Source organism: Mytilus californianus, unplaced genomic scaffold (genome assembly GCF_021869535.1).
Source record: "Mytilus californianus isolate M0D057914Y unplaced genomic scaffold, xbMytCali1.0.p SCAF_7, whole genome shotgun sequence".
NCBI lineage: Eukaryota > Metazoa > Mollusca > Bivalvia > Mytilida > Mytilidae > Mytilus > Mytilus californianus.
Genome location: NW_026262723.1, coordinates 77614940 through 77630440, shown reverse-complemented (window position 1 = coordinate 77630440; position 15501 = coordinate 77614940). Strand labels below are relative to the sequence as shown.

The 15501-nt window shown below is 31.1% G+C and overlaps 1 protein-coding gene across 8 annotated transcripts in view; it reads right to left on the bottom strand.

Annotated features, from left to right (window-relative positions):
• The window catches only part of LOC127709023 (SUN domain-containing protein 1-like), a 58672-nt gene that overhangs the window by 18861 nt on the left and 24310 nt on the right, over positions 1-15501 (bottom strand). For 2 of the 8 annotated variants that reach the window (XM_052214298.1, XM_052214299.1), the window contains exons 2-10: positions 14531-14626; positions 11428-11460; positions 5991-6163; positions 4936-5379; positions 3977-4000; positions 3509-3631; positions 1205-1445; positions 781-848; positions 342-427 (exon numbers count right to left, since the gene is read on the bottom strand). In XM_052214298.1, the coding sequence (XP_052070258.1) occupies positions 342-427; positions 781-848; positions 1205-1445; positions 3509-3631; positions 3977-4000; positions 4936-5379; positions 5991-6163; positions 11428-11460; positions 14531-14626 (1288 nt within the window). The other 6 variants (XM_052214304.1, XM_052214306.1, XM_052214300.1 and 3 more) reach the window with 6 other exon arrangements.

Sequence of the window (15501 nt, the reverse complement as noted above, 5' to 3'; positions counted from 1 at the left end):
GGTAGAAATGTAAGGCTTTTTGATTTTCACCAGTTTTGCACAAGGCTACAAAAACCTAATCACTATCCAAGACTTTGTAAACAAATCATTATTATCCCGCAAGCCTTGGATCTCCTTTACAAAAAAGAAAAGCCATTACAGAAAGTTTACTCTTCCTGGCATAACAATTGCAATAAACAAGATACAAAGAAAATGGGGATGAGATGTCATAATCAAAGGTATAAACATCTAGAATACAAAATATGTATGTAATGTGTAAAAGACTGAAATGATTGCATGACAAAATAATTTTACTGTATTTTCTGCCATGAAAGCTAGATGGCTGTGCAATGAAAACTTACATCTGCAATTTTGATGACCCTGTTTGATGATGTAGCAAATATTGATAACCATGATGATTCTGATGATAGCGGCAAGACACTTCTACCTATAAACATGATAAAACAGTTTCCAATTAAAACGGAAAATTTGAAGAAGCAAATAATAATGTCAGCATTAAGTGTTACTGAGGCAGCTATAAAGTTGTTCTTATAAGTAGTGTTCAAACTTAATTCAAATAATTAGAAGATATTGCAACTTACACACAATTTTACTTTTGATACTTAATTCCAATTGGACACGTATAGAAGAGGTAGAAACTTAAATATAACATTACTTCTTACATCTTATTCAAATTCAGGTGAGAGATAGTAGTACATACATGTACAATATTACTTTTTATACTGTATTCTAATAGTTAAGATAGGATAGAAACAACAAGATATAACTGTTCATACTTACTTCCAATAAATAAGAGAGGTAGTAACAATAACAATGGTAAACATAAACAACAAGCTGATGTCTTCCTCCTGAAAATATTTAACTTGTAATGCAATGTACAATCAATTATCCCTCACTCTCATATCTGTAGTTATACATTGGGCTACTATTTTCAAACGTTTGCACATACAAAGAATTAAAAAAGTATCAAATACAATTTTGAAGATGCTATTAAAATAAACCTTTTTATCTGTATGTATCTCCCATAATGCCTCACTTTCAGAACAATTGTAATTCAATCTGATAAATACAAGGTTTTTTTTTATGTTTTCTTGTATTGTTTTATCAGTGGTGTGCTTAACATTTAGTTTTTAAAATCTAACGAATAAATGTTAATTTGTGCCTTCATTAAAAACTTTAACATTGTAATAATGATATTACCCACCTTTTTAATATCCATGTATCCAATAGAATGAAATGCATGATAAAATATTGCACTAAGTTCCATGATTTATTTGATACAGTTTTTCCTAATGAATATAAATATTGTCCTGATGAAGTCCACAACACAAAATGTAATACACTAAAAATCGATGAAACAGTTGTCAATAAAACCATTGAAGCAGGTTGTCCCACTGTATTCCAAATGGGTGTGACTATAGGACTGGCTATGTATGATACAGATTCTGAAAAGTACAAAAATGTATTTACATAATGATATACATATACAATATCAAACAAAGGGAATTTATTTTGGAGTTCTTAAGCAAAAATAAACAGATCATGGCTTTGCTTTCTTTTATTTATCTGTATATTCAGCATTCATGCTATATCCATCATTAAGTGTTAAAGTTTTCAGTACTCTGAAATATTTCTAATTTTATGTAGTTGCCAGATTTTTATTACATTGTCTCTTTCTTCAAATAAATGAATTCTTCTCTACATCCAAGTGAAGGCTTTAGGTAATGTACATGCATGTAATGTAAGCAAAAAGAATAAATAAATATTTAAATAAAATGCTCCGCTGGGCGCAGCTTGATACGACCGCAGAGGTCAAACCCTGAACAGTTGGGGCAAGTATGGACACAACATTCAAGCTTGATACAGCACTGAATTTGGATTGTGATTAAATATTTGACACAGCATAGGTTTCTGACACAGAATGAATGTGGTCTAACAACTTAAAAATTTTTAATTTACCTATTCAAACCATATCATTATTATTTGCTTATATATATAAATCACAAATAACCAATTTAAAATGGAAAATTTTAAAGAAAAAAGATGAAAAAAAATGGGGAATGTGTCCATGGGACACAGATGATGCCCCCGCTTCCCATATCATATAAAGTTATAAAGGGACATAACTGAAAAAGGGTTAAAGTGACGCTACCCAAATGTGGTCTTGATCTGAGTTTTGTGGTAATAAGTATTGTGTATAAGTTTCATAACATTTGGATGAGGCAAACTTAAGTTAGAGAACAGAAACGAAAAATTCAGCAATTTTTCCATTTGTAAAGTAGCATAACACTAGAACAGTAAAAGTGATGCCAACAAAATTCAAACTTGATCTGTATTTTGTGGTAATAAGCATTGTGTTTAAGTTTCATAACATTTGGTTGAGGCAAACTAAAGGTAGAAAACGGAAACTAAAAATTAGTTTGGCCCCTTATTCCTAAACGTTTCGGGGAATTACCCCCAAACTCAATTCCAGCTTTCCCTATGTGATATGGAACCTTGTAGTACAATTTCAGAAAGATCCATACACTTACACACAAGTTATTGTCATGAAACTAGAAAAATGCTTGTTTTTTGCACCTTTTTTGGCCCCTAATTCCTAAAATCTTGAGGCAATTACCCCCAAAATCAATCCCAGCCTTCCCTTTGTGGTATGGTACCTTGCAGTACAATTTTAGAGAGATCCATACACTTGAACACAAGTTATTCTCTGGAAACTAGAAAAATGCTTATTTTTCGTCCCCTTTTCGGCCCCTTATTCCTAAACGTTTCAGGGAATTACCCCCAAACTCAATTCCAGCTTTCCCTTTGTGATATGGAACCTTGTAGTACAATTTCAGAAAGATCCATACACTTAAACACAAGTTATTGTCATGAAACTAGAAAAATGCTTGTTTTTTGCCCCTTTTTTGGCCCCTAATTCCTAAAATTTTGAGGCAATTACCCCCAAAATCAATCCCAGCATTTCCTTTGTGATATGGAACCTTGTGGTACAATGTCAGAGAGATCCATACACTAACACACAAGTTATGTCTGGAAGTTACAAAAATGCTTATTTTTGGCCCCTAATTCCTTAACTGTTGGTACCATAACCCCCAAAATCAATCCCAACCTTCCTTTTGTGGTATTGAACCTTATGGTAAAATTTCATAGAGATCCATTCACTTAAACTTAAGTTAGAGTGCGAAAACCAACGTGTCTTCGGACGACAACGACGCCAACGTCATACTAATATACGACCACAAAATTTTTTTGCGGTCGTATAAAAATATATGGGCTATTCCATTAAAATGTATGTGGGAGGGTAGGAAGGGAAGTTTAATTATTGAATGTGGGTCATGGGTCTTTTTTCAGTATGCGTCTATTACCATTATGCAAAATTATCTAAAAAATGGTTCTTGGTTGTAGGGATATTTTGAAAGTCCCTTCCTACCCTCCCACATACATTTTAATGGAATAGCCCAAATTATAATAGCAATACTATTTGAAAGATTATGAAAATGAAAGATACCTATAATGGTTGTGACTACAGTTGAGGTAACGCTGGTTTCACTGACAGATGAACTTTGACCTTTAACAAAGTATTTACTGTTGTTCTCTCTAGAGGATGAATTCATCAATGACCATTCAGATTCTGTAAGAAATATACAATATTGAAAAGTAAACAGATTACCTATTGCTTGTTTTACATTTCTATTTAGCCATCAAATTATATCTTTTGTACAAATCTTTATCTAAAGAAAAATTGTGATTATGAATGAGATGTAAAAAGTTCTTCTGAATATAGTCATTAGTGTGCCCTTCTTGAGCTTTATGTACTATGTGTTCTCAGTTCAATATCAAAGATCCTGTGAGCTTCATTTGTGATGATTAGTCTGTATACGACACAAGTAAATCTATTCAAAATCTCATTATTTCTTCATTCTAGAATTTTGCTTATGTTTGCTTGTTCGTCATATTATATACAAACACAACTGACCTGACAATTCTTCTGAATCCAAACCTGAAAACAAATACATAATTTAAAAATAATTTAAAATTATCTCGGTCTGAATTTAATCTACAGTTCAATGTCAAAGGAGATTTAAATTTTCAGCTGAACTTATCTGTATTATCTCAAGAGTGTCTTCAACTGACTATCATATTCAATAGGCAAATGTCAACTACCATAACTAATTGATATAAAAAAATCTTTTAATTTTTTTATACAACAGTATTTCTTTAGAAATGGAAAGTAGAGCATCCTACATTATTGCACAATATCCATTGTTTATAACTGACTGATTATGACATGTATCCCACATTTAACTTCCCTATTCTAATAAGTATCACAAGCATATTTTCCTGTTTTGAATTAACTGTAAACTTTTAAAAGGTAGAAATTAAGGAAAGGATGTTAAATGGTTGAATTAAGTAATATTTTTATAATTAATCAATAAATACTGCTAATTATGGCTACCTTGTACATCTGTTAAATTACATTACATCTTTTAATAAGGCCAGAACAACAAATCAGAAATTATCAAGTTAAAAAGAAAGTTCATTTATATTTTGTGCTATTTATGTCACTTGGTGTAAAAGTTATTATTCAAAAATATAATATTGCCTCACACTTTTTATAATTAAAGTTCTATAACTCCAAAGCAACAATTAAAACATTTGTCAAAATCCGAAAGGAGCTTTCAGTCTGTATATCAGCTTATAAATTCCATAAAAAATCAATAAATACAAATTGTTATTAACATATTGCATCATGTTTGGATTAATGGATATACTTTCAAGATAAAGTCCCATAATGCCTTTGTTCAGTTTCATTCAAATCTATTAATTTGGAGATTCTAACAAGGTAAACTGACAGGTTGAGTCTGTTTGGGAGTGGATACAATAAAGTTCCGGTGACCAAAATTCTATATAGTCCCTGCTTTTGAACAAACCTACCATACATATGGTTGATAACGGCTGCCTTTTTCTTCCTTTTCTTTGTTGACTGTGTTTCTTTCATTCCTTTTTCTAAATTATCTTCATTTTCAAACTCTTCTATCAAGGTTTTTCTCGTAGTTGTAATATCTGTGGAATGGTTTGTATGACCTCTACCACCTTTACTATTTAACTCCATAGTTGTCCCTTGACTGTTAGATGTTGATCCCCCCATATATGAATTGTACTCATTTGCAGTGTTAAGTGATCTTCTATTTCTAGACCTAACATCAGTACTAGTATTAATATTAGTTCTGTTCAAAGTCTGTGACCTCCGACTACTTGAGGTTAAAGCCTCATAGTCATTCCCTGACATCAATGATCTCCGTAATTTCATTTTTTCTATTAATGTCTTCTTATTTTTTAAATTGTGTCCAGATCTTAGCAACATTCCATTTTCTAATACTGAAATGAGAAAAGAAACTTATATCAATGAATATATTTCCAATAAAATTGAGAATGGAAATGGGGAATGTGTCAAAGAGACAACAACCCGACCAAAGAGCAGAAAACAGCCAAAGGCCACCAATGGGTCTTCAACACAGCGAGAAAATCCCGCACCTGGAGGCATGCTTCAGCTGGCCCCTAAACAAAAATGTGTACTAGTTCAGTGATAATGGACGTCATAATAAACTTCAAAACATATAAATGAACTAAAACAAAAAATTATACAAGACTAACAAAGGCCAGAGGCTCCTGACTTGGGACATTTTGTGTCCATTCAATATTCTAAGTTTGTAATTGATCATTCTTTAAATTCTTTTTAAAGGGTATCTAGGAAAAGATGCAAATAATTCCTAGTTCATGTAATATCAATACAGTGGAATCCCTATTATTCAAGGGATATCAATTTTCATAGATTTCGTGGGTATAGGACAACCACAAATTTCAATGTTCGACATACAATCACAAAAATTGATACCCACGAAAATAAAGGAATCCACAGCCACTCAAATGACCCAATGAGATGGGCTAGTTTAAAATAAAAAAAAAATTTCTTATGGAAAACAACTTACTTGTTCTGGTATTAATAATTTCCTCGTCTGTAAAATATGATAGTTCCTCCTCTCCTTCCTCTTCTTCATCTGAACTATAGTCATCCATCTTTTCATACGCCCCTTTTAACTGTCTCCTTTTCATGTTAGGCATCTGGTAATGCTCACTGCTAACCTTACGTCTATAGCTAGGGCTACAAAAGAAATTGCTCCTTCCAATATATACAGCAATAATGTAAATAGAGCCAACTTAATCTAACTGCAGTTGATAAAATTGGTACTTTGTTGTTTTTGAAGATGGTTAAGTGTTCAAACTTCTTAATATGTGTAAGCAAAAGTGTCTCTACATAATGAAGCATTTATTGTATAATTTGGCCAAATCTATACGTATTTCTACAAACATTTAATAAAGTGTAACCACCTGTTGATTACAAATAACTTTTTTATACAAAGGGTCCTCTGAACTGTAAAAAACAGACTGTACATGTAATTTTATCTTTTGTTATAAAAATGAATCTTTAAAAACTGCACTGAATTTGTTAAGTGTTTCTTAAGCAGATAATAGTTGAAGTTTAAAATGCAGACATGTACACTTCTCATTTAATTATACATGTATACATGTATATGTCATTTAATATTTTTTAACTTTTAATCAATCAAAAAACAAAGTTGTCTTCATGGCCATGCATATATGATATGATAAAAACCTACTTTGTATGCTTAACTAGAAAAACTTTATTTATAAAATAAATTTGATATGGATGGATAACTATTTACTGTTTAACTATATATGGAAAACATATAGATGTACACACTGTTTATTAAATCGATTGTGTGCTACATTTTTTTATACAGTTTTAAAACATTTTGGGTGGTCAAAAGATCTGATACCTTATCACAAGGTAATAGTAAATTAGAAAATTATTTCAACCTCAAGACTGACTTCGTAAAGGAGGCTTATTTATCAATTAAAGATTTTAATATAAGAAGAGCTATATGTAAAATGAGAATAAGTGCACATGATCTTAAAATTGAGAGAGATAGATATAGTAAAAAATACATAGAGAGAACTCAGCGTCTATGTCATCACTGCCTATCACATGGATCAAATTCTATTGAAGATGAGACCCATTTTACAGTAAGTTGTCCTTTATATAACGAACAGAGAAAATTATTATGGGATAAAGTAAACAGTTTTTGTACTAATTTTAAAGAATTACCCAAGGATTAAAAATATTTCTGGCTGTTCACAAATGAGCATTTACCAACTCTTATGTGCCTAGGCAATTATATTATTAAGTGTTTAGAAATAAGATCCAGGTGGATACAAAATATATAAAATAATATTTAATTATTATGAAATTATTGTAATAGTTATGTAAGACACATGATGTGTTAGGCTCTGATCCTGTCCATAACATGATAGTATTATATTAGGATCTAGTTTTTCTTTTTTCCAATCATATTGTGCTTAATATTGTTGTAAATGATGCCCTTTATGGGTTCTTGATTAGATTAATACAATTCTTATCTTATCTTAATTCTTATAGTTGGATTTCAACATTCTACATAGTGTTCCCAAGATTTAGACTACCATTTATACTGTAACTCCCTTTCAAAATGATTGTGAACATAATAAAAGTTTGTCTGTTCCCATTATATCAGGGAGTGATACTGGATTAAGTGGTCATTAAGAAGATAAAACAATTAGGGGTTTGATATGTCAGTATTGGTTTACTCCCTCAGGAAATTCCAAAAATGTGTACTTACACACATACATGTTACACACATACATGTTACACAATTGTTTATAATATAACATCTGGCAGAAAACCAAATGAGAAAGTATACATTTAAGAGTTTTAATAGTTCAGTGTTTATGTAAATGTTCAATAGATTTATGTAAATATTAACAATCTTATATATATACTATTAGCCTTTTCTTAAGTACCAGTAAAATTTACTATGCCCATCTTGTTTATTTTTTAGTACATCTCATCATGTTCCTTCAAAGACATGAAGCTGTTATCAAGGAATATGCAAAAGTACCACATAAGTAAAGAACTGTTTTTGTTTTAAGGCATGAAAGTCTTTAGTTCATTGTTAAAGCACTTCTAGCAACCTTTTAGATGAACTAGAGATACATTTATTGTGAGCAAATCTCTCAAACTTATAACACCTTGGACCTCCTACCCCCACTAGACTCTGATTTGCTTAGGGAAACTCCAAAAATAATGTGGATAAAAAAAATAGAAGGTGCTTAATGACATTATATGGTTCAGATTTTAAAAAAGATTCAAAAACTTCTAATAAGGGGTTGGCAGGAGGAGTTACAGATATAAAAGTTGGAGGGGAGACAAACAAACGGATGGATAGACAAACAGAACTAACAGGCGAAAAACAAATGAACTCAAAGACGGATGGACTCCCCATCACTATACCTCCCTCTTTTGATGGCATGGGGTATTAAAACAGCAATAAAAAACTATTCCTGCAATGTAACGACTTCCACCATACACCTCCCTGTTAGAAAGCAGGGGACATAAAAACAGCATTAAAAAATTATTCCTTCCGATATATGGACTCCCTTGTCATTATATATCTCTCTCTTCAAAACAGCAATAAAAGAACTCTTCCTTTGAATTATTTGATTATTTATTTTTTATGTTAATTGCTATCCTGGCAACCCCCCACTTTACTTTAACAATACAACTTGTGATAAGTTCAATTTAATAAAGTACTTATTATCATCAAATGTTTATTCATAAAATATCTAGATGTGTATCTGAATAAAAGCACATAAAGACCATTTGTTGACTCGTAGACTGTCTTTGAGGTTTCTGCTGCTGTTGTGTTTATATCACACTTCCTCCATTAAGTACTTTTCCATTAATTGAAATCAAATCTTAATCAAAAGAAATAATGTCACAGGTAATACATTTTTTTTCAGGGCATGACCTCCAAATACCATGAAATGTGAAAAAATTCTCATGGAGAGTTTAATTTTTAAGCTTCTTACATGTACTATTGAAATTTAATAACCCATTAAAGATAGCTTTGATCTTTTTAAACAATTTGTACTTCAAATACACATAACAAATTTAAATTCATTCAAGTATCATTTGAAGATCAAGCTTATTTTGCATAGGTTGAGCTCAAGCTTTCCCATTAGGTAATACAATGACATGACGCTGTAAAAATGAAATGATTTAGATTTTGTATCCTCTAATCTATGGTCCTAAGTGTCCACTAACGTCCACTAAATATGTTAATTTAAAATGTTAAGTTTTTACCTGTCACATGTGAAAGCTGAAAACAGAGAATCCCAAATGTCCCAAGGTGATATTACATGCTTCAATTATTACCTAGATATAGCTACAATCCTAAATACAAATTTAAATTTGTCTTAAATATATACCTGTGTTTGTTAGACTATGTAGTTTGAAAAGTTATTGCAAGCTGCAGGGAGAGTGAATCCAACATTTTACATTAGTATGTAAAATCTCTCAGGAAACAACCTAGTGTTTATTTTCATTTATAAAATCCTATTACTACTAAATAAAAATATTTATACCAATCAAACATAGAAATGTTGGATAGAATTTGACAACAGCAATTGTTATCTAAATATTATAGAGTTTTAATGGACATTACTACAAAATGTTTCAGTTCATGTTAAGAACAGTTTATAGTTTATTCTGAGTGCTGTCTAAACTTTAAGTACAAAAATATATAAAGGAGAATAACAATTTTAATCTTGATCTGAGTTTTGTGGTAATAAGCATTGTGTATAAGTTTCATTAAATTTGGTTGAGGCAAACTAAAGTTAGAGAATGGAAACCAATTTCAGGATGTATGTACGGTCTACGGAAAGAAAAGGGTAAACCTTAATGCCCTATCACTACAGAAGGGGCATACAAATAAGTCAATTTCAAATGGTGGGGTTACAATATTTGTGACTATATTTTGCTGATAAATGACTAATTTCCCAAGTCTGGAAAAATGAGATAAAATTCCTTAAACAATTCCATAGTAGCAGGTGCACACTGAGGGTGCACAACTTCAAAATGTGCAAACTTCCTGTTAAGTTTCAGGGATCTGGGTTGAAAACTGGAGGAGTTGATTTCACAAATTAAGTACCTAATTTTCACAGCCCTCCTGCCTGACATCACTATACTATAAGCCATTTTGGACAAGAAAATGTCATTATTAACTTAATTTACTTGGGACATGTATATAAACAATTAGGTGGGTAAAGGAAGACTTCTTTTCTAAGTACTGGACAGTCCACCTTTAACCTCCAGTATCCAGTGTCAGTAAGCATTTTCTGAACCCTACTTAAAATTCTAACCAGAAGAAGAAATGACAGCAGATTAAACATATATACTAGGATGAAATTATAGAAATCCTTGAGTAAATACATTTTTATATGATATAAATAATCTAACAAGACAAAAAACCTGGCAGATTTCCTTCAGTAGTTGGCAAGCATGTCAATTTATATACATGTATAACATATTGGTCTCATCAATCAAAAACATGATGTGCCATTCATAACAAAGATTTAAGAATACTCATACCTGTATAGTGTAAACAGAGATTTAAATAACTCATTCATAAAGAAGTTAAAAACTTGTGTCAATAAAGAATGAATGAGATAAACGCTATAGTTCAATTCATAATGAAGTAACAAAAGGCCCGTTAAACATTCCAGACAGATCATATAATACACATATATTGTTACTAATTCAAAGGGTAAAGTTAAAGAAAGATCAATCAACAGTTAAAAAAACTCATGCTCAACTTTAAATTTAATCTCATTCTCAAATAGCTCAAGTAATAGACAGATGGATTAAATGTAGTAATCCATAGATCATGTATTAGAATCAATACTATACCTGCCTTTAATTCAGTCTCCTCATCTGTATTAAAGTAATGCTAACTTTTAAACATGCGTTTATTACAACAGTGATGTAACTTCCTTTCAAACTTTCTATTTTTTATACATCAAAGAGTTGATGTGAATGACACATTTTAGGTCAAGGTTATTTTGAGTAGGTGATAAAAATTGATTTTCCCCCCACATCTTTCTATTTAAAAGTAACAATTTTTGATACCAGAAACAACTTTTTGGGTTATGTTTAATATCTTCAATTCATTGTTTATCTTTAAATCGTAAGCAATATAAAATCTGTAAAATTATCACATGCATGCTGTGAAAATTAATCTTGACATTTCAAAAACACTTGATGTGATTGTTCACCATATTTTTAAAGCTTTATCTTTTATAAAATCAGTTTTTAAAATCAGAACACCTTTATTTTAAAATCCAAAACCTGAAAAATTCTGAAATATAAATCAAATTTATCTTACACAGCATGCTTGGAATAAGAAGTAAACATGTTTTTCTCAGGTGTTACAATCAATGTACTTGTGAAAGACATTAAAATCATCCTACCTTCTAGAATATGTATAGTCTGTAGGCTTCATGCTAAAAATAGAAAGTAATTATATAATCATCACTTTGCATTGCATACCTGTATATCAGTCAACCTTCATCTACATCAAACTAACTGAATGTTCATATTGTGTGTATGAAAATCTCGAGATGCGAATCCAGGTGTAAATAACCTATATAGAAAAAGTGACTTTTACATACGCTTGCATTTCAATTGACCCCTGCAGAGAATGTGTTTACCGCCCTTCTGGTATCCTATAAACTGTAAACAGCCAATGATTATGTACAAGCATAAAATCAGAAAGCATTTCCATATGGTTATGGGTGAATTAATTTATCTTATGACATTAATGCCTAGACTTTCTCATCAGTGTGCAAATGGGTTTATATGGTTGAATTGACAAAGTTATGGATTTTGCATTTCATTGTGTAATATCATTTTAGATGCTTTCAATATGATAGAAAAGTACTTATGGGACCTTTATTGCTAGGTATGAATTAATTTTTTTTTTATTTGAATCTTCATTGTTTAATACGAACTAAATGTTTACAGGTAAAAGAAAGAAACAAACTTTCAACACAGGATTATGTTCAATTCTGGTCCAGTGGACCCATAAAATAATTCACCTTAGAATCTTGCTGACTAAGTTTGTATAAAATGCAAAGTATATTACTCCCACTTGTTATGAGATATTGACCAAAAATTTTAAGTACATGTATTATCAAGTAAAAAGCAATTGCCTGGCAGATCCCTTCCATGGTACAAGTAATCATCTTAAAGTTTTAAATATCAAATCACTACATGATACAGATGCTGAGTAATACATGTGATATGTTACAAAATAATTTCATACTCAGATGGTAGAAGTGACTGCCCAGAGGATCTGAAAATTGCTAACAATGCCAACTATATAGATCCAGATTAAATATTAAATCATTTCACAAGAAGCAGAGTAATATGCAACAATATTAAGGACGGACAGACAAGGTGATTGCAATATACCATCCACTCAGTGAGAGAGGGTACATGTATAATACATGTTTATATAATGGAATATGTAAATGGGAAAACAAATAATGAAGGTAAATGAGGAAAGCATATTGATATGACTGGGTATCATTGGGGGTCAAAGATGTACAATCAATATGACTGGGTAACCTTGGGGGTCAAAGATGTTCAATTCTTGACTAACTAGTGCTAATTAAATTCTCTTTTGTAAAAATTATCAGATAATTTCTAGTCTTATTCATATTAAATAGTGTAAAGTAAATTAGTTTTTAATAATTATCAGATTATCTTTATTCTTATTCTTAAACAGTGTAAAATATATAAGTTTTTAAAAATTATCAGATTATTTTTGATTTATCACCAAATTCTAGGTGCAAAAAGGAAATCATATTACTATTGACTCCATATACCCAACTATAGTTACCTAACTTGACTATACACTAAAGAAGATGCAGAGAAGTAACTTTTTCATTCTTTTTTACATAATTTCAATAAGTTCCATTTGCTGCCTCCATATTGTTTTATATATAAATGTAAAATTACAACATAATGGATTCTCTAATGTCAATACACCAAAATTACTTTAATCTACAGAAACCAATGGATAAAATTTACAAGCACAATAAAGTATCATTTAATAACATAATACTTTTTTAATGTGGCAAATATGAGTTTGGAGTAAATAAGCCTCTAATTAAAACAATTTTCAATGATAATAGATTCAATCCTTATTAACATCAGTTTTATCATGCAATCAAAGCTGGGCTGCAAATTTATTGTAAAACTACCTATTCTAGAGGTGGTGTGAATCAGATGTGGATACTAAAAAATTCCAAAGATCTGCTGGAGTACATTCAATCTAAGACTCTTTCATCATGCAATAGTATTAAAATATTTGACTTTTCAACACTTTACACTAGTGTCCCTCATTCCAAACTAAAAGACAAATTAAAAGACTTGGTCCTGCTTTGTTTAATAAAAAAGAATGGTCAATGTAGATACAAGTATCTTGTCTTAAGGAGGGATAAATCATACTTTGTAAAAATTACTCTGATTCAAACAAAAATTCTCTGAAATAGACATTATCGAGATGCTTGATTTCTTCATTGACAGCCTATTTGTTTAGGTTTGGATGACCTGTTTTTCAACAAACAATCAGCATTCCCATGGGAACCAACTGTGCTCCCCTTCTTCCTGACTTGATCCTTAATTCATGAGGCTTCTTAGGAAGAAAGAAAAAAAGTTAGCATTATCCTGTAACTTCACTTTCCATTATATAGATGATGTCCTATCGCTAAAATAATTCAAAACTTGGTGACTATGTTGAACGCATCTATCCCATCAAAATTCAAACTTGAGATAAAAGATACAACAGATACAGTTCAGTCTGCCTCATATCTTACATCTAGAAATTACCAATGAGAGACGATTGAAAACAAAACTTTAAGACAAGAGAGATGATTTCAGCTTCCCAATTGTGAACTTTCCATTTCTATGTAGCAACATTCCAGCAGCACCTGCATATGTGTACATATTTCCCAGTCGATACGATATTCCAGGGCTTGTAATTCCTATCATGATTACCTTGATCGAAGGTTGGTGCTCAAAAGATAGCTATTAAATCAAGAGTTCCAAGTGGTGAATTTGAAATCCTCCCTCGTAAACTTTACGGACACCATCACCAGTTGGTTGACCATTATGGAATATCTGTTTCACAGATGCCGACGGATATGTTGCAGTTGTCGTAACTACAATCCCATCCCCTTTTCCCCAAATGGGACCTACTGAATTAGCCTTATCACAGAGTTTGTACTTACATGAGCAACATAACAGGTGCCACAAGTGGAGCTGGATCTGCTTACCCTCCGGAGCACCTGAGATCACCCCAAGTTTTTGGAGGGGTGTGTGTTGCACAGTCTTTAGTTTTCTATGTTGTATGTTTTGTGTGCTGTTGTCTTTTTCTTTTTTCGCCATGTCATTGACGGTTTATTTTCGACTTATGAGTTTAAATGTCCCTTTGATATCTTTCGCCTCTCTTTTGCATGAATTTTTAACTTCCAACTGTAAGCAATAAGATGCTGCAAGTTTACTTACAAATCAAAATAATCATATTGTAGGAAATCTGTATCTTTGGAATGTATACTTCTGTTATAACTGTAAGGTGGTGTTCTGTCTTCTTTACTTGATAAACTGAAATTTAAAGAGAATATTGGTATCAGTGACATCTTAAGATAAACACTCTCTTTGCATTTTTACTGTAAATGTGTTTCACATGAAACCAAGACAATTATACAAGACTAGTATTTTCCCTTTAGGGTACATGTAAATGCACATTTAAGACCTCCATCCTTTAAAATTTGAAATTCACTAGTCCATTTAATCCGCCATTCTTCTGTAGGAAAAACATAAGATTTTTGTACTTGTATAGCATTATGTATACAAATTCTTATTTGGGTCTCCCTTATTACCAGAAAAAAAAATGGTCAAAGGGCAATAATTTAGAATAGATTTTAAAATTTTGTCCATTACACCTTCAAGGTTTTTCATATACCAACAGAAAATGGATTAATATTAAAAAAGTCTTTAGAAAAATGGGCCAAACACTCAAAGGAAAGGTTATAATACTATTGGTTTGTAATTTGAAAGGAAAATGAATGGTAATGACAATTTTATTTGCCATGTGTAAGGGAGCATTCATTTGAATGCTAGTATGTATTATAATGGAACGGTTAAACTCAGATCTACTGATTTCAATAAATAAGCAAAGCTAAAATCTCTAAAGAGATTTAAGATTAAACATACAAAATTGTCAAAAATGGATACCCTACATCTACATGTAGAACACTTCTGAAACTGACGTTGTTTAAACCTCAGGAAAATTTTCAAAAATTCTCATTGAAATGTGTAAAGTAAGATGCATATCTATAATGTACACACAAACTTTTCAGAAAGTTTGAAGGCTCTAGGTTGAAAAAAAGATATGTAGTATATATATTCAAATTTATATTCAAATTTATATATATAGGGAAATTGGATATTTTGTTGACATTTTAATTAGTATCTGA